At 39.8% G+C, this 23491-nt stretch overlaps 1 protein-coding gene across 1 annotated transcript; it reads left to right on the top strand.

Annotated features, from left to right (window-relative positions):
- The first annotated feature begins 2288 nt into the window (after positions 1 to 2288).
- chd8 (chromodomain helicase DNA binding protein 8) lies at positions 2289 to 23466 on the top strand. Its single transcript, XM_073848164.1, has 38 exons — positions 2289 to 2437; positions 3268 to 4313; positions 4715 to 4993; positions 5084 to 5200; positions 6518 to 7014; positions 7112 to 7226; positions 7435 to 7638; positions 7776 to 7844; positions 7941 to 7996; positions 8178 to 8295; positions 8392 to 8475; positions 8662 to 8799; positions 8971 to 9092; positions 9890 to 10133; positions 11051 to 11227; positions 11353 to 11496; positions 11580 to 11678; positions 11769 to 11928; positions 12135 to 12345; positions 12477 to 12672; positions 12765 to 12935; positions 13073 to 13363; positions 13468 to 13688; positions 13788 to 13990; positions 15464 to 15620; positions 15707 to 15796; positions 16020 to 16123; positions 16789 to 16912; positions 17550 to 17625; positions 17752 to 18026; positions 18108 to 18340; positions 18476 to 19117; positions 20165 to 20511; positions 20599 to 20685; positions 20792 to 20893; positions 20969 to 21079; positions 21586 to 21690; positions 22341 to 23466. The coding sequence occupies exons 2-38, from the start codon at positions 3363 to 3365 to the stop codon at positions 22716 to 22718; spliced, it is 7698 nt and encodes a 2565-aa protein (XP_073704265.1). The 5' UTR covers positions 2289 to 2437; positions 3268 to 3362; the 3' UTR covers positions 22719 to 23466.
- The last annotated feature ends 25 nt before the right edge of the window (positions 23467 to 23491 follow it).

Below are 23491 nucleotides of genomic sequence, written 5' to 3'. Positions count from 1 at the left end.
AATACTGTATTGTTACCTGAATGATCCACGGCTTTTTTTTTTTTTTGTTTAGTGATAGTTGTTCATGAGTCCCTTGTTTGTCCTGAACAGTTAAACTGCCTGCTGTTCTTTGGAAAAATCCTTCAGGTTCCACAAATTCTTTGGTTTTACAGCATTTTTGTGTATTTGAACCCGTTCCAACAATAACTGTATGATTTTGAGAATGATCTTTTCACACTGAGGTCAACCGAGGGACTCCTATGCAACTATGACAGAAGGTTCAAATGCTCATTGATGCTTTAAAAGGAAACGCCATGCATTTGAATTTGAAGATCAAGGGCAGGACTAAATGAAAAAAATATGATATTTAGGCAAAATAAGAAAAATGTACAAATGTTTTTACCCCCCGGCTCTTAATGCATCATATTTCCTTCTGAAGCATCAGTGAGCGTTTGAGCCTTCTGTAATAGTTGCATATGAGTCCCTCCGTTGTTCTCTCAAAATCGTAGTCATTGTTGGCAAGCATTCAAATACACAAATATGCTGAAAAACCAAAGCAGTTGTCGGATCTGAAGGATTTTTCTGAAGAACTACAGGCAGTTTAACTGTTCAGGACAAACAATGGACCAAAAATATGACATTCATTTTGTATGATGCCTCTTATTTCGGTAAAATAACTACCCTTTTGCACAAAGTGTATGTACTTTTGACTTCACCTGTATATTTTACAGTATCTGTTAATACAGATATATTTTTAATATAAATGTTTGTTTTAATCACTAAAGTGAATAATTATAATATCACTGAATCATCCACAAAGCTTTGATCATGCTAAATAATTTATGTGGATGTAAGTTATTTATCATTAATTCGTTCAACCAGGTGCACAGTGGAAACTTATTGAATGCTTTATATATGTAATGTTATTATGTACATTTTAGTTTTGATAGGAAAAAATTATAATAATGTGAGCATTATTTAAAGCGTTTTAACGTCATATACAGGTTTTATATGTATTTTTTTGCAATATGTTTTGACGTATTTGCAGTTTATAGATCTCTCTTATAAAACAAAAACAAATCCGTCAAATAAATTCACGAATACATTTGCATCCATCTATGACAAATAAATGATGTATTATCCTATAAAATACGAGTATCAATGTTTCATTTAGCATCACAAGCTTTATTGGGACATTTGAATACATTTGCAAAATATTGCGTAAAGCTATAAAAATAATAATATTTTATTTTTCCTTAAACCGTCATAATAAAGAAATGAATCCATTGCCGTTTAAATTCTAACAAGCGAGCATCTCGAAACCCGGTGATAACAAGTAGGCCGCATTTAGTGCAGCCTCAACCAAACTACCCGTACGACCGATACCCATTAATGTCTCCCGCCCTGTAATTCCGCACACCGGATTGATAGACAACTTGTTCCACCAATGGAATGCTTGCCTTTTGACAGCCCCTCTGAGGATGGACCAATCAGCAGGCAGCAGATGAGATCGGGGGCTGCGCGTTCGACCTAGCGCTCGCAAGAAGTTAGTTCCTGCTCTACGCTGGCCGTTTCCTGTAATCGTACAGTGTTGTGAGACGGAGAAAGCCATGTGTGTCGATGCAAAGGTAAATTTAGCACCCCGAAATTATTGCGGGGAAAGTTGGGGCAGTGGATGGCAGCGTTATTAGGGCATATTTTAGTAGAAAATACGCCCTGGCCAAGTCGAAACAGCTTTGCGGCCTTGTCCATGTCTGTACGTAGTCGGGCTATGGTTTTTGTAGCACGTTGCCTTTGGTTTGGTCCGGTTTGTTGATGAGAGAGATTGAAAGAGAGTCCGAACGAGAGACTGTGAGATGTATTATGAATGATGGAGGATCACTAAGACAGCCTGAATCCGCCGTCAGAGAAAAACAAAATGATCGAGCACATATTTAGCATTTATAGCAGTAGGAATCGCCATTGTGAACATTGATGGGGTTTGTCGAGTGTCTGGTTTAGGACTGTTGTTTCACATTGATGGCAAGGCAAGGAAGGCAGTGTTGATTTTGGTTAGCTAAATATGAATTATATGATTTCCGATGGACTAGAAAGAATATGACATTAGAGGTAATACACATTTGAACTCTTTGACTTTTAAAAACAACGTTATGCTACTCGCTAAGTGACATACAAGACATGATGCCATGTGAAGTCATAGCACTGCCATTCAGTAAGATGCAGCAACTATATAGCATAAATGATTTAATAAATGTAATTTAATGTGTTTTCTCGTCTTTTCCAGGGCATCTGTACACACATTTATTGATGGATCTCTTAGAATTCACTCCAACCAGAGAAGCAAAAAGTAACTCCAGAGAGTAGGAGAGGATAGAGGGGAGGAAGAGAGAGAGTGAAGAAGGGTGAACCGGTGGACTCTCTCTTTTCCTGTTCCCCACTCCCTGATTATTCATTTCAGGTAAGTTTACCTGTCAAGCAGGATATTTTAGCTCTGATAGTTGTGAACTTGGTGCTTGAAATTTAAGGTGCTTGTGCAATTTTTTTTTCCCCCAGCATTAATATATTTTGTATAACAGTATTGTTACTGAGCTATACATATATACACATCCTTATTTTATAGTCTATATAATTATGATTTCATTTACTTTATGCATGTATGTTGTATTTAGCGTGATGATAATAAATATATTTACTTATTTTTCATTTAATTTAGATTTTTGAGAGACACTTTTACCCTAAACAACATCCACTGATTTTATTTATTTATTCATTCAATTTCTTGATTAATTATTGCTACGTAAATGTAATCCAGAAACTGTTCCTAATTATATTACTTAATTAATATATGTGACCCTGGACCACAAAACCAGTCATAAGGGTCAGTTTTTTTAAATTGAGATTTATACATCTGAAAGCTGAATAAATAAACTTTGCATTGATGTATGGTTTGTTAGGATAGGACAGTATTTGGCCGAGATACAACTATGTGAGAATCTTATATTGATATATATATTGAGAAAATCACATTTAAAGTTGTCCAAATTAAGTTCTTAGCAATGCATATTGCTAATAAAAAATATGATGGAATTATTTTTACAAAATATCTTCATGGAACATGATCTTTACTTGATGTCCTAATGATTTTTGGCATAAAATTTATCATTTCGCCCATACAATGTATTTTTGGCTACAAATATACCCATGCTACTTGTGATCCAGGGTCAAATATGGGAAAAAATGTTTGGTGAAGATTGTTACAGTTTTCTCTCTCTGTTTTTTCCTCAACAGCATAACTGCAAAATCTCTTCAGACTTGTTGGATGTTTTTGTACCGACACTGGATATTACACATTCTTTTCTTTTTTTCACAAACTCTTTGACAAGATGGCAGACCCCATTATGGACCTCTTTGATGACACACCACTGTTCAATTTGGATTCCCTACCGGAGGATGCGTTCTCCCAGGGCTCCTCAGACCCAGTCGAGGAGGCGCTGAAGTTGGCACTGGGCCAAGTGGACCCACCTACGGACCCTGGTGTTCCTGTGCTCAGTGATGTTGTCACAGATCCAGCTATAATCCAAACACCCGTCGCAGCTCCAATCTCCGTCCCACTGCAGACCCTTCAAACACAGCAGCCAACCCAGATGTCCCATGAGGTTTCCATTGCCCCGGCTTCAATATCCGTTCAGCCCTCTCTCTCTGTGGCCAGTAATAGCAGTGGGGCAGCAACGGTCCTGCTGAGCTCCCCTCTTGGAGTACCTGTGTCAGGGGCTCAAGTCACCACCCAGCAGCTGCAGACTCAGCAAATCACTGTTACGCAACAGGCAGGGCAGGCAGCCCCAAAAATTGTAATTTTCAAAGGCCCTCAGGGTCAGACTCAAGTGCTACAGGGTGTTACAGGGGCCACAGGCTCTCCAGGGAAAGTCACTCTCGCTAGAGTTCTGACAGGGACCCCGCTTAGGCCAGGGATGGCAGTTGTTTCTGGGGGAACGGTATTAAATGCAACATCTCCTGGGCAGGGACAGGTCAAAGTGGGCACTGGAGTCCAAAGGCTGGTTCAGACTGCGAATGGCCCGATGAAGCAGGTCTTACTGACCTCAGTGCCCCAGACTCAAACACAGGTTCAGTCGCAGCAGGTCCAGGTGCAGATACCTGCACAGACGCAGCTGCAGTCACCTTCACAGCCAGCACAGGTCCAGATGCAACCTCAGACGCAGGTGACATTACAAGCCCAAGTACAAACACAGGACCAAGCGCCGGCTACTACATCCCCTGGAACAGCAACAGCGGCCGTCCGACCTCAAGGTGTCACACTTTCAGCAGTGTCACAGCAGGTCAGTCTCCGCCAGGTTTATTATTGTTAAAACGAAAACCAGAAAATGACAGTTTGTTTGCTTGAAATAAACTAACCATAAGCCTAAATAAAGTATTTCATATATAAATAAAGTGTAATAAGTGTAAAATGTAATAAGTATTATAAATTATATATGAATAAATTTCAGCTAATTTTCTATGTAGCTTTTTTTTTTTACTTTAATACTAAAATAATTAAAACTTTGAATAAAAATAGAAATTATATGGACGTTTAAAAAAAATTAAAATTACAAACACAACAAAATAAAAAAATATATAAATTAAAATCTCTCTGTCTATATATATCTCTTTGTTGTTTATACCATTTTTATTAAATTATTTTTGCTGTTACAATCTTAATCGCCATTTTATCTCTATTCAGGGGGAACCGAAGAGGATCACTCTGGTGCTACAGCAGCCCTCGCAAGGTGGAGGGGCCCAGGCTGGGACAGTAACAGTAGGGGGAACTGCAGCTGCTGGGGCGGGTCAGCAGGGCCAGCAGCCCAGGCTGGTGTTGGGCTCTCTGCCAGGGAAGTTGGTCCTGCAGGGAGGCCAGCTGGCAGCTCTCACCCAAGCCAAGGCAGGTCAAACGGGTGCACAGCCGAAAGTGCTCACCATTCAGCTGCAAGTTCAACAGCAGCCCAACCAACAGGGAGCCAAGGTGAGTGAAAGGACAGGTCGTGTGTGTTGGAAGATATGCCTTTTCTTGTAACCTGGTGGTGACTGGAAGCCTTTCCTCTGTGTGCAACAGTTTCAATTGGTTTCTGGGGCAGCTAATGCCGGTGGCAGCCCTCAGGTGGTGCAGATTTCTCAAGGCCAAGGAGGACAAAGACTAGCAGTGCCTCTTAAACTACTGCTGCAGCCACAGGTAGAATAATTCTTACATCTTTTTTATGGCTCTGTGATGTTCTTTGTTGTATATAGAGCCATAAAGTAACACATTGCATTCTGTTATTTCTCTATCACTTGGAATCTTAAAGAATTAGTTCACTTCTAGAATAAAAATTTCCTGATAATTTACTCCCCCCCCCCCCATGTCTTTTAGTCGAAAAGACTTCAATGGGAGCCAATGGGTTGAAGGTCCAAATTGCAGTTTCAATACAACTTCAAAGGGCTATACACGATCCCAGCTGTAACATAAGGGTCTTATTTAGTCATTTTCAATGGTATTATCAGTCATTTTCTTAAAAAAAAAAAACAAATTTAAATTCTTTTATCACAAATGTTGTCCCACACTAGCTCTGCGATGCATGTCCGCAAGATGTAGTTAGTTTCAATGTTTGTCCAGCATCATTTTATCTTTTTTTGTAAAGGCCTTTTGACTTTAATTTGCACGTTCGCTTTGTAAACACTGGGTCGGCCAACATGACTACGTAACGCTTGAGGTCGAGCTAGAGCAAGACAAGAAAATGACCAATAATTTTGCTAGATAAAACCCTTATTCTTCAGCTGGGATCATGTAGAGCAGGGGTGCCCACACTTTTTCGGCTTGTGAGCTACTTATAAAATGACGAAGTCAAAATGATCTACCTACTATAAAAAAAAACATATATTTATTTATGAATATATTGTGAATTCTTTATATGTTGGTGTAGCTTGCTTAACTACATGAACCCATATTGCACAATACAACTACATACAAGCACATTTTTTTGTAATTACTTTACTCTGATGACTTGCACTGAATGGAATCAGCCACTTGGCGCCGCTGTATGCACGTTCATGCGCGGTGATTCGTGTCATAAAAGGACAGATGTCAGACTGGCTGCCTTGTACGTCAATCAAGTGACAAAATTAATAGTGAGGACGGATGATTGGCTGACTACATTGGCTGATCGTCTACTTTATTTGACGTCTAATTAATGCCGTGCGATCTACCCACACCACCTTTGCGATCGACCGGTAGATCGCGATCGACGTATTGGGCACCCCTGATGTAGAGCCTTTTGAAACTGCAATTTGGGCCTTCAACCTGTTGGCTTGCATTGAAGTCCACTGTATGGAGAAAAATCCTGGAATATTTTTTTGTGTGGTTTAATTCTTCACAACGATTCTGATTTCTAAGTGGTTCCATTAATGATTCTTTTAGTGCCCAAAGGGACAAAATATTTGGTAAAAGAAAATGCATCTCATTAGATGATGATAAAGTACATTTCTCAGTATAAACTGTCACTTTGTTCTGCAGTCAAACACTGTTTCCAGTGCTGGCGGGGCCGTTTCTGTGGTTAAAGTTATCACTACCTCGGCTGCCGGCTCTGCGTCCAGCACCACCACTACAGCTGTGTCTTCCGGTGTGCGTTTGGCAAAGGTCCAGGAGCCTGTGCGAAGAGTGGAGACCCTGTGCAAACAAGAGAAAGCAAATCGCATTGTTGCTGAGGCTATCGCACGGGCCAAAGCCAGGGGCGAAAGGAACATCCCCCGTGTGCTCAACCAGGATGAACTGCCTGCCGGACAGACCTCTGCAGACCTGGAGGGTACCCCAGGGGCTGCAGGAGCCAAAAAGAAAGGAGGAGGAGGAGGAGGAGGTGGTGGTGGTGCTAGTAGTAGTGGAGGGAGCAAGAAGAAAAGCCCAATTGCAGGAGGGAAAGTGGTGGTGGGAGGAGACAAGAAATCCAAGGCAAAGACTCCAGGAGTGGTTTCTGGAGGCGGAGGCAGTAAAAGTAAATCCAAGACGAAGCTAAAGTAAGTTTGGGTTTCTTACTCTCTTTGGAAGGGTTTGACTCATTTATGTGTTTTCCTCTGCCTGTTTTTGTTCTTACATTTTATTCCCTTTTCATAGCACCATCACTCTTGTGGGTGGTAAGAAAAGGAAAAGAAATGCATCCTCTGACCATTCAGATGTAGATCTAAGCCCACCTGTTTCACCCCGCACACTGGAGGAGGAAATGTCACAGGTATTACATGCTTACACATTTACATGTTCCTAATACTAAATCAATTATACAGTTTGTGATTCATAGCAGCCATAATAAGCCATTAAACTGTTATACATGTTGGCAGGCATTAGAGCTGCATTTTAAAACAGAACTTTGAATATAGAGCATTAGAACAATACCATAAACCTGATTCACTGTGTGTACTGTGATCCTGTTCTCCCAACAGAAGCGGCGTTCTAACCGTCAAGTGAAGCGGAAGAAGTACACAGAGGATTTGGACATTAAAATCACAGATGATGAAGATGAAATGGACGCGGATGTTGACGTAACCACAACTCCTGTGACTAGTGCAGGGCATCTCCAGTCTATGGGCGCAGAACTCCAGCATGAACTGGATGGGGATGGTCTTCCAAGCATGCAGTTTTTTGTGGTGCGTTAGCTTTACTGACATTTTTTTTCTTCTCATTACTGGTTTTGTCAGAAGTTTGTAGCTGTTTACAGTTGACACAATGCCACCAGTTATAAAATTGTTTTAATGTATGTGGGCATGTTTCTGATTTGCTTCAGGAGAACCCAAGTGAGGAGGACGCTGCTATTGTGGATAAAATATTGTCAATGCGGGTGACCAAAAAGGAGGCAAGTATCTGTTCCTGCTAATCGCTATCATTCATTTGTGAAATCTTGTGCTAGTCTGTTCAGACTAAATCATGGCATTTTCTTGTCTTGATGCAGGTGTGTCCAGGGCAGTATACTAATGTGGAGGAATTTTTTGTCAAATATAAAAACTAGTAAGTTTTCACCTCTCTTCTCAAGCCTTTTTTTGTGAAAATAGATTAAGTGTTATGTTATTTATTTACATTTCTAATTTTCACTTGGCATGGTGCTAAATTATAAACAATCGATTTATCTTTTTTTTGGGAGGGGAATGTTAATTTTTATCTCTAATGTTTATTTGTAATGTGTTTCTAGCTCGTACATGCACTGTGAATGGGCCAGTCTTGACCAGCTGGAAAGAGACAAGAGGATCCATCAGAAGCTAAAGAGATTCAAGACAAAACAGGCACAGATGAGGAACCTATTGCTAGAGGTAAGACCCTATACATTAAAAATAGGCACATGTGCCATGTTTAATTGTGTTCTTGAGGATTTATAAGCTTAACTGGAATGCTTCCCTGTGCTTTAGGATGAGGAACCTTTCAATCCAGACTATGTGGAGGTTGACCGTATTTTGGATGAATCTCACAGTGTTGATAAAGACAATGGGGAGGTAAGAATTCATCTATATCAAATAAGAGTCCATATTCAAACTGATATTACATGCCTTTATGAGTCTATTGCACTGATTTTCTTTAACAAGATGTTTTATTTTCGTACCTAGTCTTATCTAATCACATTTAATTCAAACTGCACTCTGCCCAAACACTGATTATGGGTGTTGTTTTCACTCTCACAGCCGGTTGTGTACTACTTAGTGAAGTGGTGCTCTCTGCCCTATGAAGATGCTACTTGGGAGCTGAAAGAGGATGTTGATGAAGGAAAAGTGGACGAATTCAGGAAGATTGAAAGCCGCCCGGCCAGACTCAAAAGAACTGTGAGAAACTGTCATGTTCATCCACTGCGTACTATTTTATATGCTTTTTCCTCTCTGCTCTTAGTGCCTGGTCACCAGAGCATTTTTTTTACCCTGTCTGTATTATTTCATTTTCATTAAGAAACAGATGAGACAGTGGTTAATTATTAACAACACTTGCTCTTCCATCAGCCTCGACCTGCTGCAAGTGCCTGGAAGAAGCTTGATGAGTCCAGAGAGTATAAAAATGGGAACCAGCTCCGAGAGTACCAGCTGGAGGGCGTCAACTGGCTGCTTTTCAACTGGTACAACAGGTAAATACACTGCTAATACACTACGATATGATGAAATTTGAACTAAATTTTTAGAGACCCCTTGAATTTTCAGTTTTGTGCATTTTAGTCCATGTGTTTTAGCTTAGAGGCATCTTTAGGCTTGTATGCTCTTAGTTGTCAATAAACAGATATACTCCTTTTTGTACATGCTTTCTCTTCCAGGAAATTAAACCACAAATATTGATGATTCATTCCCCTGCTCAGGGGTGCATAAAAATGTGCTTAGAATGATATTGTTCCCTCCCCCTCAATTATAAATACCACCTGCCACTGATCCAATGCAGTGAACAGACTGTAGCTTGGAGATACAAAACCATAAGTAAATAATTTGACAGCCTACTATTTGGACACATCAACGGCCTCCTGATGCTGATTGTGGGCGTCCTTATCAGAACAGTCACCCTGGGATCTTTGTTTGAGTTGTTACAGCCTTACTCGAATAACAAATGCAGCCTCATTTCTTCTTTATTACTGTTTGATTCTGGCAGGACTGCAGGCGTAGGTGAAAATGGTACTGAGAAATGGACCACAATTGAAGTCTATTAATTGATTTTGTCCATGGTACAATGTTGGCTTGTAATAAATTGCGTTCAAACAGTTTCATGGGGTCAATAATAGTTATTTCAGTACTGAGATTGAATGGATTGACAAAACAGTAGGCTACAACTTTTTATGTTTTGTTTATTGCTTGTATTATGGTGCTTTTTTTCTTCTGAAGATAATTGATGTTCTTCTTTGTCCATTTCTTACACCCTCTCTTTTGACTTCCCACACAGGCAAAACTGCATCCTGGCAGATGAAATGGGTCTGGGGAAGACTATTCAGTCCATAGCCCTGCTGTCAGAGGTGTTTGCTGTAGGAGTTCAGGGGCCGTTCCTCATCATTGCCCCTCTATCCACTATCACAAACTGGGAGAGAGAGTTTTCCACCTGGACTGATATGAATGCTATTGTTTACCACGGTAGTCTGGCCAGCAGACAGATGATCCAGCAGTATGAAATGTACTGCAAAGATGACAAGGTTGGTTCAGATGTTTGCATTGTGTGTTTGTCTCATCAGTTTGATTGCTACTAAACAACAGTGCTGTTATTTTGAACTAAAACTGAACCATTTACGGTAATTCAGATTAATCTGAAATTAAGTAATATACTTATTTCAGTTAATTGCAAAGGCAGAATTCTTTTTATTTAAACTGAAATACTATAATTACTAAAGCTGAAATTAAAAATGGAAATATATTAAAAATACAATTACAAAAACTTAAAACTCACAATATAAAAATAAAAGCTAATTTTAAACATTAATAAATGACAGAAACTCATGCCCAGTTTATGGCAATCCTGACTTTAACATGGATATAAACATGCTATTCCAAGTTATAAAGTCAGAATTGCAAGATATGAACTCGCAAATCTGACTTTATTCCTCAGAATTTCAAGTTTATTTCTCAGAATTGCTAGTTATTTCTCGATTTCTCAAAACTCGCAATTCTGACTTTATAACATGCAATTGCAAGTTAAGTCAGAATTGTGAGAGATAGAGTTGCAATTCAAAAAGAACATATCAGTCTTTTCCCCTCAAAAATTGGACTTTATAACTCACGATTGCGAATTTATACCACAATTCTGAGGGAGAAAGTCAGAATTGCTAGATATAAAGTTAGAATTGCAAGATGCAAACTCGCCTTTGCGAGAAGTTTAAATAGTTTATTTTGCAATGCAAAAATAGTTAATTTGCAATGAAAAAAAGTCAGAATTGTGAGTTTGTATGTCGCTATTCTGACTTTATAACTCGAAATTGCAAGTTTATTTATATATATATATATATATATATATATATATATGAACACTGCTGAGCAAAAAGTTATATTAGTAGTATATTTTGATACCCTCATTCTGACTTCCTCTCTCCCTTGCCCTCTTTTTTGTCTTCTCTAGGGACACTTGATACCAGGGGCCTATAAATTTGATGCTCTGATCACAACCTTTGAGATGATTCTCTCAGATTGCCCAGAGCTGAGGGAGATTTCTTGGCGCTGTGTTGTTATTGATGAAGCTCACCGTTTGAAGAACAGAAACTGCAAACTCCTAGACAGCCTCAAGATGCTTGACCTTGTAAGTAATTCATCCTTTATTTTTTTTATTTTTTTGCTTTCCTTAAGAGAAACTAAATATATTAGTGTGGTAGTAGTTAATTGTGATTTATTAATTGACGGTCCTTTCTTTTTTTCCCGTTTCAGGAGCATAAAGTGTTGTTGACAGGCACTCCACTTCAAAACACAGTGGAGGAGCTGTTCAGTCTGCTGCACTTTCTGGAGCCGACCCAGTTTCCCTCGGAGATAGAGTTTTTGCGCGAGTTTGGAGATCTTAAAACAGAGGAGCAGGTAGAAAAAACGTGGCAGATTTTGGCAGATACATCTCTGTTGAGTGCATCAGCAGTTTCCAACACACTGTCTTTGATTATCAGGTCCAGAAACTGCAGTCAATTCTAAAGCCCATGATGCTGCGTAGACTGAAAGAAGATGTGGAAAAGAACCTAGCCCCAAAACAAGAGACCATTATTGAGGTATGAATTGTTTCTAGCATCTGTTCTGTTTCTTGATGATTAATTCGCTTTGTCTTTGTAAGTTCTGAGTGCATTTTCTGTGGTCCCCAGGTGGAGTTGACTGATGTACAGAAGAAGTATTACCGTGCTATTCTAGAACGTAACTTCAGCTTCCTTAGCATGGGAGCCACACACAACAGCAATGTACCCAATCTCCTCAACACAATGATGGAACTTCGAAAGTGCTGCAACCACCCTTACCTCATTACAGGTACTGAATTTATGCCTGTTCTCTTGTAGTCACTCTTGTTTATGTAATTTTAGCCTTGCAGTCTGTTTACATGTTGCTGAGCATAACAGGTGTGACCACTTTGGTCCTTTAGCAGACACTCAAACTGTTGCTTAATGGTTTCCCATTCTGACTAGTTTTATTTTTTATTATTGCTCATCTTTTTGTTGTCTACTTCTGCTTTACAGGTGCTGAAGAGAAGATAGTGGCTGAGCTGAGGGAGGTGTATGATCCTCTGGCTCCAGACTTTCATCTCCAAGCTCTGGTGCGCTCTGCAGGGAAACTGGTCTTGCTGGATAAGCTGCTTCCTCGCCTTAAGGCTGGCGGGCACAAGGTGCTCATCTTCTCACAGATGGTGCGGTGCCTCGACATCCTTGAGGACTACCTCATACACAAGAGGTACAGCTTTAGAAATGTAAACTGTGAAATGGAAATGTGTGATTTAAAAGGCAACTGCAGCCAAAGAATTTGTCATTCTGCCATCTGGTTTGTTAGGTGGATCTAAAATTATAAATGTGTTCTGCCTTTAGATACCTGTATGAGCGCATTGACGGGCGGGTCAGAGGAAACCTGCGACAAGCGGCCATTGATCGCTTTAGTAAACCTGATTCAGACCGGTTTGTCTTCCTGCTTTGTACCCGGGCTGGAGGTTTGGGCATTAATCTGACTGCTGCTGACACCTGTGTCATTTTTGACTCTGACTGGAACCCACAGAATGATCTTCAAGTGAGGATCTCACACATTTCAGTGCATTAAAGTTTAATGTTTTCTGTTACAGGTGTTCAGTCTCATCATTTGTCTTCTCATCTTCCGCACAGGCTCAGGCACGTTGTCATCGTATTGGTCAATCTAAAGCGGTGAAGGTTTATCGTCTCATTACCAGAAACTCCTATGAGAGGGAGATGTTGGACAAAGCGAGTCTTAAACTGGGACTTGATCGAGCTGTTCTGCAAAGCATGAGTGGAAATAAGGATAGCAGTGTTAATGGGGTAAGAAAGTAATCATAATTTTATATTGCTGTATTAAAGAGTTAGTTTACCCGAAATGAAACCTGTATGTTTTGGTGCACGCAGAAGTCACTTTGTGATGGATCATCACTCACTGGCATGCTATTAACTTTTCTCAGATCCAGCAATTCTCGAAGAAGGAGATTGAGGATTTGCTTCGTAAAGGTGCTTATGCAGCCATTATGGACGAGAACGACGAGGGCAGCCGTTTCTGTGAGGAGGACATCGATCAGATACTTCAGAGAAGAGCAACTACCATCACTATAGAGAGTGAAGGCAAAGGATCCACCTTCTCCAAAGCCAGCTTTGTGGCATCTGAGAACCGCACAGATATTGCTCTGGATGATCCTGAGTTCTGGCAAAAGTGGGCCAAGAAAGCTGACATAGATATGGACACACTCAACAGGAAGGTACAGTGTAGCATTTGGCAAATGGTTACTGTATCTTTTATTTTCTGCTAGTCTGTTCTTTTATTCATCAATCTCTTGTTTTCTTACACACAAACTCTTTGCAGAATACTCTTGTGATTGACACACCAAGAGTAAGAAAGCAAACGCGTCAGTATTCCAGCCTGCGTGGAGAGGGTGGTGATCTGTCTGACATGGACAGCGATGATGACTACCCACCCCATAATTCCCGACAATCTCGGGCTTCTCGACGCTCAGATCGACATTCTGGTGGTGGTTATGGGCGCACAGACTGCTTCAGAGTGGAAAAACACCTACTTGTTTATGGGTTTGTGGCCTTGATTAGTTCACCTATTTGTCTTATGAAACTTTCTTTAGAATTATGTTTTTATACATTTTAAATTTCAACATGACTTTCTCTTTACAGGTGGGGCCGCTGGCGGGATATCCTGTCTCACGCTCGCTGTAAGAGGCGTCTCAGTGAACGTGACGTGGAAACCATCTGCCGTGTCATTCTGGTTTTCTGTTTGATACATTACCGTGGAGATGAAAATATCAAGAGCTTCATCTGGGAGCTAATCACCCCTCCAGAGAATGGACGAGAACCACAGGCTCTGCTTAATCACTCTGGTATGACTTTCTCTCATTATAATCTTGTTTCAATTAATACTCTTTGATTCTACCCTCAGGTGGTGTTCCATCAGGTCTTCAGTTTTTCATTGTCAATTTTCCAGACGCTTTTCCACTATCTCTGACATTCCTGAATAATTGTTGCATTCTGCTTATTCATTACACTTTGTTTGAACGTAATTGTTCATAACTAGTCGCTGTACAGAAATAGTGTTTAGAGCTTGATGATTTAGTATTGGTAATTTTCACTCTGTGTTCATGGTTTGAAGTAATTAACATCTAGTCCCGTGATCACATATAGCCTAGCCGAAATATTTGTATGCATGACACAAATTGGATCTGAAAATTCTGCATATGCATTTGATTGGAACTCAACACATCTTCAGTACTACTCTTTATTGGAAATAAATAGGGCTGTAATGATATTATCAATATCGTGATATTGCGATTGAAATATTATCGTGTTCACATGACATACTACTTATTCTAACATAAAAGGTCTATAAAGTTGTGTTTTGGCCATTATGCTTTGGCACAGTATCTGTCAAATGAACTAAAACCGAAAGCGCAATATGGTTTCATCCCAAAGTCTGTTTTCGCTGGTCGTTTCAAAGCGAAGTGCGTACTCTGTTGAGGTGATCAGCTTGTGATCCGGTGTTTTCCGCATTCAGTTTATAATAATTGTAGTGAAATTGTTTATTGCATGTGCTGTGAGTTTAACGCGGATTTGGGAACGTGAATTTTCAGACACCAGGAAAGCTTTTTTGCGGCAGATTACAGCATTTCACTAGATTTGTATTGGGACGTGTTTTTGTAAGGCTGTTTTCACTGAAGCTGGAGGTTTTTTAAGTCAAAATAAAAGCTTAAAAGTGCAGTATAAATTGCTGAAAACTGGCTGTTTAAATGCAGTCCAAATTTTAAATATCTCTTTCAAATGTAGAAATTGGTAAAGTATTGTAATTTCCCTGCTGTAGTGTAAAGCAAAAGTAATATACCTTTTAAATATAAATTGTCATTTATTTTACAGTGCAGTTGTTTTACAATATATGGCTATTACTGTCATTGTTGTTATTATATTCTAATTTATATTCTAAAACACCAGTGTAAATGTAATTTAGACTAAGACAGTATACCACAAATAAAAAAGGGGTTGAGTACCTTTTAAAGTTCGGTCAATTCACTGACTTTTTTTCTGAATTTTTCTTAAGATTTCTTAGTTAAGAACATGGGTTGGAGCTCTCAAAGTGCTTTAGATAGAATAATTTAACTTTATTTACAAATGTAATTTTTTTTTTTCTAATTCTGATATCGTTACATCCCTAAAAATAAATGGCTTCAAGTTTGTCAAAGATGGTGAACAGGTGGCTTTATAAAGAAACATCCTAGGCAGAGTGTGCAATAGAGCATTAGCTTAATGCTAAGCAAGCTTAAAGCTTTTATAAATGCTCATAATGGTGCTTTCCTTTCTTTTAGGTCTGTCCATCCCCGTCCCTCGTGGCAGGAAGGGGAAACGAGTCAAGGCTCAGAGCTCTTTTGATGTGCAGAAGGTTGAGTGGATCCGAAAATATAATCCTGACAGTCTTCTGCTTGATGACAGTTACCGAAAACACCTCAAACACCAGTGCAACAAGTATGTTAGACCCATCAGAGACACTATTTAATTATACTTTGCTAAATATTAGCTTGAGTGTCTTCATTTCGCTCTCCCCTTTTCAGAGTATTGCTGAGAGTACGTATGCTGTATTACCTGAAGCAGGAGGTCATTGGGGAACATGCTGATTCTGTATTGAGAGGAGCTGATGCAAGGTATCGCTGTTGTCTAATTTCATAGTTGTCTTTGAATTAAAGCATCTACTGAAGAAATGTAAATATTATTAACGACTGGTTGTGGCACCAACATCAAGTTGTAATGAAATAGTACATTCTTTAATTTTTTTTTATACCTTTGTTTCTTTGCATTGATCAAGTTTTACGATTTAAAGTAAACTTCTTTAAATTCCTTCACTGATGCTAGTGTGTTTCCTTGCAGGGATATTGATATCTGGTTGCCTGAAATGGAGCAGCAGGATGTTCCGTCTGGCTGGTGGGACGCAGAAGCTGACCGATGCTTGCTTATCGGTGTCTATAAGCATGGTATGTGCTGACTTAATTAAAGGTCACATATTTTACACCTTTCTCGAGGTTTATTTTAGTTGTTGATGTCCTTAAGAATATATATTTGTGGTATAAGTACCAAAAACCATCTCAATATATTTTTACAGCTCCTCTCTTAGGAGCCCTGTCAAGAACAGGTTGATTTTGGCCTGTATAATTAATATTCGTGAGCCTCTCTTCTGATTGGCCTGTTGTTTTCTGAGTGACACGGCCAGGCCAACCACAGATAACTAGGGCCATGTATGCTGTAGCTTGGTGATACTCAACAGGATGTTTCATAATGGCAATTAATGTTTGTTTTTTGTTTTTCAAACACTGAATGCAGTAAGCTACGTAACTATTGCTTTCCTACTGATACCGTAAAGCCCCTTGATTTGGAAAATTGCCGGAGTGCCTTCTGTGTGAACGCAAACATGTCCTGGGAATGATTCCGGGAACGATGCCGGGTTAGGGACCTAGAAACAGTTATCATGAAAAAAGCCAGGAAATTTCACTTTTGACAATATGGGACCTTTAGGGTCATGTCATCTTCAACAATGTCCCATTATTTTCAGTAGTTACAAGTCATTCTGATATGCCCCACAGACTAAAATATGTTTACAGATCCTTGATGTGTTTTTCCCATCTGTATCTTGCAATTTCAGGGTATGAGATGTACACCACTATGCGTGCTGACCCCTGCTTATGTTTTGTTGAGAGATGTGGCCGTCCAAATGAACAAGACATTAACGCAGAGCAGCAAGCAGCAGACCCAGAGCTTGGGGAAGGGTCAGTATCAAACCTGGTCTAATCTGACCTGGGCTGCATTTCTCAAAATCATTGTGAAGTTGATTGTAGAGACCATTAGTGGCAATGTTTCTACAATGCAACCCTGATTTTTAACGTGTGCATTGTAATATGTGACCATGGACCACAAAACCAGTCATAAGGGTCAACTCTTTTACATCATTAAAAGCTGAATAAATAAGCTTTCCATTGATGTATGGTTTGTTAGGATAGGACAATATTTGGACAATATGCAACTATTTGAAAATCTGGAATCTGAGGGTGCCCAAAAATTGAAATATTGAGAAAAACGGCTTTAAAGTTGTCCAAATGAAGTTCTTAGCTTTGCATATTACTAATCAGAATTAACTTTTTATATATTTACGGTTTTGAAATTTACAAAATATCATCATGAAACATGACCTTAATATCCTAATGATTTTTTTTTTTGAAAAAACGATAATTTTGACCCATACAACGTATTGATGGCTATTGCTACAAATATACCCGTGCGACTTACGACTGGTTTTGTGGTCTAAGGTCACAAATTATAAATTGTATGATTAACTGGTATAATTAAGCTTCTGGATGAGCTTTGTTGATTTTTCTTGTGAATTTGTATGTTCTTTTTATGTTTAAGAGGGGACTACGACAAGTACTCAGAAGATCCAGAATTTAAACCTGCGACAAGACACACCAAGGAGGTATATGAGGAGGTAAAAGCCTTTTGAATTGCATTTTTTTCCCCTTGCAACCTTAACAGTGTCATTCTGGCTCTTTTAATCTTGTGTTATTATTAAGAACTTAAATGTACTAAAAGAAATGGATAATGTGCTTCTCAGGCTGATTCTGTGAATGCTGATGGTGAGATCTGCGTGGAGGATCGCTCTGCCCCTGTGCAGGTTGAGGGGCCATCTTCGGGATCATCAGATTTGTGTTACTGGCCAACAAGCTCGTCGCTCACAGCCAGACTACGCCGTCTTATCACAGCCTACCAACGCAGTTACAGACGAGAGCAGCTTAAGATGGAAGCAGCAGAGAAGGGCGACCGTAGACGTAGGCGCTGTGAACAAGCCACAAAGCTTAAAGAGATAGCCCGACAAGAACGACAACAAAGGTATGCTCCTTAAGAAACCCATTACTGAAGATTCCTCTTCAGTCTCGCTGTCCAGCATTCTCATAAGCTTCTCTGTTTCAGGTGGACTCGTAGGGAGGAGTGTGATTTTTACAGGGTGGTATCAACCTTTGGAGTCGAAAGGATAAAGAAAGAGGGAGATGCTCCAGAAGGGGACGAGCATCACATGGACTGGAATAATTTCCGTTCTTTTGCTCGCCTTGATAAGAAAACCGATGAGAGCTTGACACGTTACTTCAAGTGCTTCATGTCCATGTGTCGGAAAGTGTGTCACCTTCGGCCAGCACGTGCAGAAGGTACGTTATGCTTTAAAATTTTGTATGTGTCAATGCAAAACTGTTCACATACATCTACTTCTATAATTTGACTTATTTTCGAGTGGAACTAGACATTTTCAAAACATTTTCTACTGTTATGCCTTCTTCTATTAGAATCTCAAGATTTGTCTCAGTCTCTGGCTCCCATCACTGAAGAACGAGCCTCACGCACACTTTACAGGGTCAGCTTGCTGTGTCGGCTACGTGAGCGCGTTCTTACCCACCCGTCGTTGGAGGAACGCCTCAGTCTGGCACCACCCTCCTCTGATCTCCCCAACTGGTGGAGCATTCCACTGCACGACCACGAGCTGCTCTTAGCTGCCGCTAGACATGGCGTCAGCCGCACTGAACTCTCAATCTTCTCTGACCCACAGTACTCATTCAGTCAGGCCCGCCTCGACTACCTCCAGAACCAGCAAGCCCAAGCAGCTTCGCAGATTCACGTGTTAAGTCAGTCACAGGATCCGACTGGTATCAAAGAGGAGAGCCTAGATGATGAGTCTAGGCTGCTGGGGGTGGAAGCCCTCTGTCCGTCAGACTCTCCAGCCATGCTCCTCTCCCATTCTGAGGGGAAAGTTGGGGTTCAGGCTGGATGGAGCTGGAAGAAGAGCAAAAATAATGGGCCGAGTGAGAGAAAAGAGAGGGGTGAAGGGCCTTCAGACTCCGATTCTGATTCAGACTCTGGCTCGTCTTCCTCGTCCCATCATTCTGGCAGCTCAGATGATAGCGGAGACAGTGATAACGAGAGAGAACAAGGTGAGGAGATGCTGTTGCATTTAAATCATGTTTATGGTAACCTGCAGCAGGATAGTTTAAAATATTATTTCCCATTGTTTCAGTATGCAACTCAAAATTCATGTTATATTTGCTATGAAATGTTTGAAACCCGTTTTACCCACTGAATAACAATTCAATACAATTGCGAGTTAAAAAGTCAGAATTGCTTGATATAAACTCACAATTCTGACCTTTTTCTCAGAATTGCATGATATAAACTCACAGTTGTCAGTTTCAAAAGTCAGAATTGTTTGATATAAACTCACAGTTCTGACTTTTTTTCTCAGAATTGCATGATATAAACTCAATTGAGATAAAGTCAGAATTGTTTGATTAACTCACAATTTTAAGTTATGTCAGAATTGTGAGAAAAACTCGTAATCCGTTTATCTTAATTCTGACTTTTTCTCAGAATTATAAACTGATAAAAACTCGCAATTGCGAGTTATAAAGTCAGAAATGTGAGATAAACTTGTAATACTGAGAAAAAAGTCAGAATTGCTTGATAAACTTACATTTCTGACTTTTTTTCTCAGAATTGCATGATATAAACTTATAATTGCGAGTTATAAAGTCAAAATTGCATGATATAAACTCTCAATTCTGACTTTTTCTCAGAATTATAAACGGTTAAAAAAGTCAGAAAAAGTCAAGAATTGTGAGATAAACTTGTAATACTGAGAGAAAAGCCAGAATTGCTTGATATAAACTCACAGTTCTGCTTTTTTCTCAGATATATAAACACAATTGCAAGAAATAAAGTCAGAATGGCAAGATAGCTCGCAATTCTGACTTTATAACATGCAATTTGCAAGTTCATTTCAATTGTGAGAAAAGTCAGAATTGCGAGTTTGTCACACAATTCAGAGAAAAGTCGGGAAATTGTTTTTAATTTTCTTAATCATTATAATCTTCAGTGAGTGTAATGTTTTTAATATTGTTCTTTGGCCAGCTGTAATGATTAACGGAGTTAAATTAGGTTGATTTTAAATGTGATTTGTAACTAGAATGACTCTGATCTCTTAGCAGCAGCTCTTAAGATGTGCGATGGTGATGAAGAAAACAGCCTCCTCTCACTCACACCGTCTCAAGAAGGCGCCCCACCCGAGTCCCTCACTGACCCACTGAGAGTTGATTGGCCCAAAGACCGTGTGTTGATAAACCGAATAGACAACCTTTGCTCATTGGTTGTAATGGGTCACTGGCCATCAGGTCGACGATACGTCTCTGACATACAGCTCAACGTTACATCTGAAGAGCCTGACCTCATAGATGATGTAGGTTACCCCCGAGTGGCACGCAAAAGCAACAGTTCCCTGTCTGCAGAAGCTCTTGAAGGCCAAGAATCAGAGTTCACAGTAAAACTCCTAAAGGTAAAGTTGTGTTCTGACATTTATGAACCTCAATTGTCTCTTACTTTTCTGTTAGTTTCATTTTTACATTTGTTTCATTTTCTTTAGGAGGAGGGGTTGAAGTTGACTTTTTCGAAGCAGGCTCTCATGCCAAATGGTGAAGGGAGTGCACGCAAAAAGAGAAAGGACCACGAGGTACAGAAAAGCAAACTGTGTTTAAAGGAAAATGTAACATTTCAGTTTACATTGTTGCATTGTAAGCATTTCCAGCTTTATAATGAGTTTATATTCTGACATTTAGCTGGAAGATTCCGAAGGGGTTCTCCATGCTCCCCGCAGAAGGGACCTTCCTAACTGGCTCAAAGAAAACCCAGATTATGAAGTGGAGGGAGACATGTTAGAAGTAAGTGCAAAACTCAGGTTGAACTCTAGTGAGTTCTTGGACCAACACAGCTAAAAATATTCCTCTTTGTTGCAGTTACTGGTGAACCGGACCAAAAGGAAGAGGAGGAGGAAGAGGGTAGAAAAAGGAGCAGCACTTACCGGCAGTGAGAGAGTGAAGGTCATAGACATGAGGACAGGCAAGAAGGTGAGCATAGACATTTAGCAGTTCTTCAGCACCAATTCTGCATAGTAAGACAAGGCAAGTTTATTTATATAGCACATTTCATACACAATGGTAATTCAAAGTGCTGTACATAAAAGGAATTAAAATCATAATAGCATAAAATCATTAAAATTAAAGATAATAATCACAACAGTAAAAACAGAGAATTTAAGAACATTTCAGATGAATTAAAATTGATTTAAAATTAATTAACACAGTAAAATGATTATACATAAAATATTGCAATCTGTTCGGACGTAGCACAGTGCTCATTCAATAAATGCACAACTGAACAGGTGAGTTTTGAGTCTGCATTTAAATGTGGCTAATGTATTAGCACATCTGATAATTAGTAGAATAATTTCTAAAGGCTCATGTGATGCTGAAGACTGGAGTAATGGCTGCTAAAAAGAATTTTATTTTTTTTAATCAAATGATTTGCTGAGCATAAGAGTTTGGTTTTATACTCATTCTTATACTCTTTTCAGTTTGGTGGAATATACGGGCCTTTACTACAGGACCTGAGAGAGCACCTGGAGGAGAATCCTGACCACGTTGTAGCATCAGAATGGTCTGAGACTGTTCGTAACTCGGTTAGTGTCTCCTGTATTACCTTTGTGTGTTTATGGTTATCAATCTCCTCTACCCTGGTTGTATAATGTATTTAGGTCAATTGTAGTCAGTGGTTATTTTTCTGGAATTTAAATGTGACCTATTATGCCCCTTTTTACTAGGAATGGGAATAAATTGTTGCAATGCAAATCGAGAAATGATTCAGCATCGGTTCTGAGATTTCCGAACACATCGATTCTTTCTCAAATCAATTCTGGGGCTGTTGTTCACGCAAGAAGCGTTGGTGTTGATACCTTTACATATAGGCTCAGATAGAGAGAGTCTATGGAGACTCTTATGTTTATTAGAGCATCCCAAAACACAACACTTGTAATGCCTCTTTGGTGCTAACATTGTATATCTCCTGTAGCTACAGCAAGAAAACACTAATGGCGGGCTGTCTATGCTAATAGGGCGAGGATCGTCACAAATTGGCAGGATGACGTGTATGTAGGGAGAAATCTGGAATTGAACTCTTCAGAGAGCCAATTAGGATTATAAAAAAAGACTAGGTGGATTTTTACTGTTATAGCCTGGTTGTTTTAACACGCTGAACTGTTCAAGCACATTATAAAAGTGATTTTTTTGCATAATAGGTCCTTATTAATCTGATCCTTCTCTTTAATCTCAGGGCTTCTTGCCTGAGAGTTTATTCCACAGACTGTTGAGTCCCCACGCCTCAATCCCCAAAAAGAATCGACATTACCTCTCCACCCCTTCGCTCCAGACCGACGACCCTCTCCTGGGAGGCGGCGAAGGCGAGACGTTAGTTTCCGACGGCGCGTACATGATGGACGACGAGGACCTGGAGGACGGCGGTCACCTCACATCATCTCACCACTTCCTTACTCCAGCCTACGATGTGAAGATGGAGCCGAGCGCTCTTGATATGGACGGAGGCGACAGTTTGTCACAAGGTGGCTATGATAGCTCAGACAGAGAGGCCATTTTGGATGACGTCATCATGGCACCGAAGAATTCAGACTCTTCCTCGAGCTCTGAGGATTGACCAAATCTCATGTTAGATGTAGTAGACCGAGATCATGACAGTCTTTTATTTTATTATATTCTGCCTTCATTATTTTTATAATTATTATTGATGTTATTGCTTAAAATATGGAGTAACAGATTTTTTTTTTCCTTGGGTTGGATTTGTACTTGACTGTTTTGTGTAGGAAAGATATAGGCGCCTTTTTTGTTTCTTTACACCTCATTCAGCACATTGTGCAAAATCTTAATTCCAGATGGATGAAATGTATCAATTTCATGTCTCACATACCCACAGTAGGCCCCTTTCATCGTTTATTGGCTGGGAAAGGATCGGTTTGTCTCACACCCTCAGGCTGAACTGTTTAACAGTGTGCTGGAGGATCCATAGTCATGCACTGAGCTGAGCCATCGTGGTGCCTCGGTCTGGTGAAGAACATGGAGTTTTTGTTGGATGTATATCATTTTTTTGTGTGTTTGGGGGGGTGGGGATGGGTAGGATTTGGGGTTTAGGGTTAGTTACTGAAACAATGTTAGACAGATGATGGCTGTATTGTACAAAGTAGAGTTGGTCCTATGCCTGCAATGATGCAAAAATTATGCGTTTATTCCCGTTTCAATAACTGACTCCAACTGTCTCTGTGATATAAATATGAATAGCAGTCTACAGTGGAAACCGATGTCTCTTGAGTTCATTTCATCAAGTGCTGGTATTTATTTGAATGCTATTTTTATTGACTTCCTGGAATACATGCTGAGTAGAAGAGCCAGTTCATTCTCTTTCTCATATTTCGT

This window comes from Garra rufa, chromosome 10 (genome assembly GCF_049309525.1).
Source record: "Garra rufa chromosome 10, GarRuf1.0, whole genome shotgun sequence".
In the NCBI taxonomy this organism is placed as follows: Eukaryota; Metazoa; Chordata; class Actinopteri; order Cypriniformes; family Cyprinidae; genus Garra; species Garra rufa.
The sequence above is the reverse complement of the archived record's forward strand: the minus strand, read 5'-3'. Positions and strand labels throughout refer to the sequence as shown.

What these genes read in the sequence shown, in the direction of transcription:
- chd8 (XM_073848164.1), top strand. Translation starts at nt 3,363, where the DNA reads ATGGCAGACCCCATTATGGACCTCTTTGATGACACACCACTGTTCAAT. An exon ending in AACTACTGCTGCAGCCACAG is followed by an intron (nt 5,201 to 6,517) that starts GTAGAATAATTC and finishes TTTGTTCTGCAG; the next exon opens with TCAAACACTGTTTCCAGTGC. An exon ending in TATCGGTGTCTATAAGCATG is followed by an intron (nt 16,124 to 16,788) that starts GTATGTGCTGAC and finishes TTGCAATTTCAG; the next exon opens with GGTATGAGATGTACACCACT.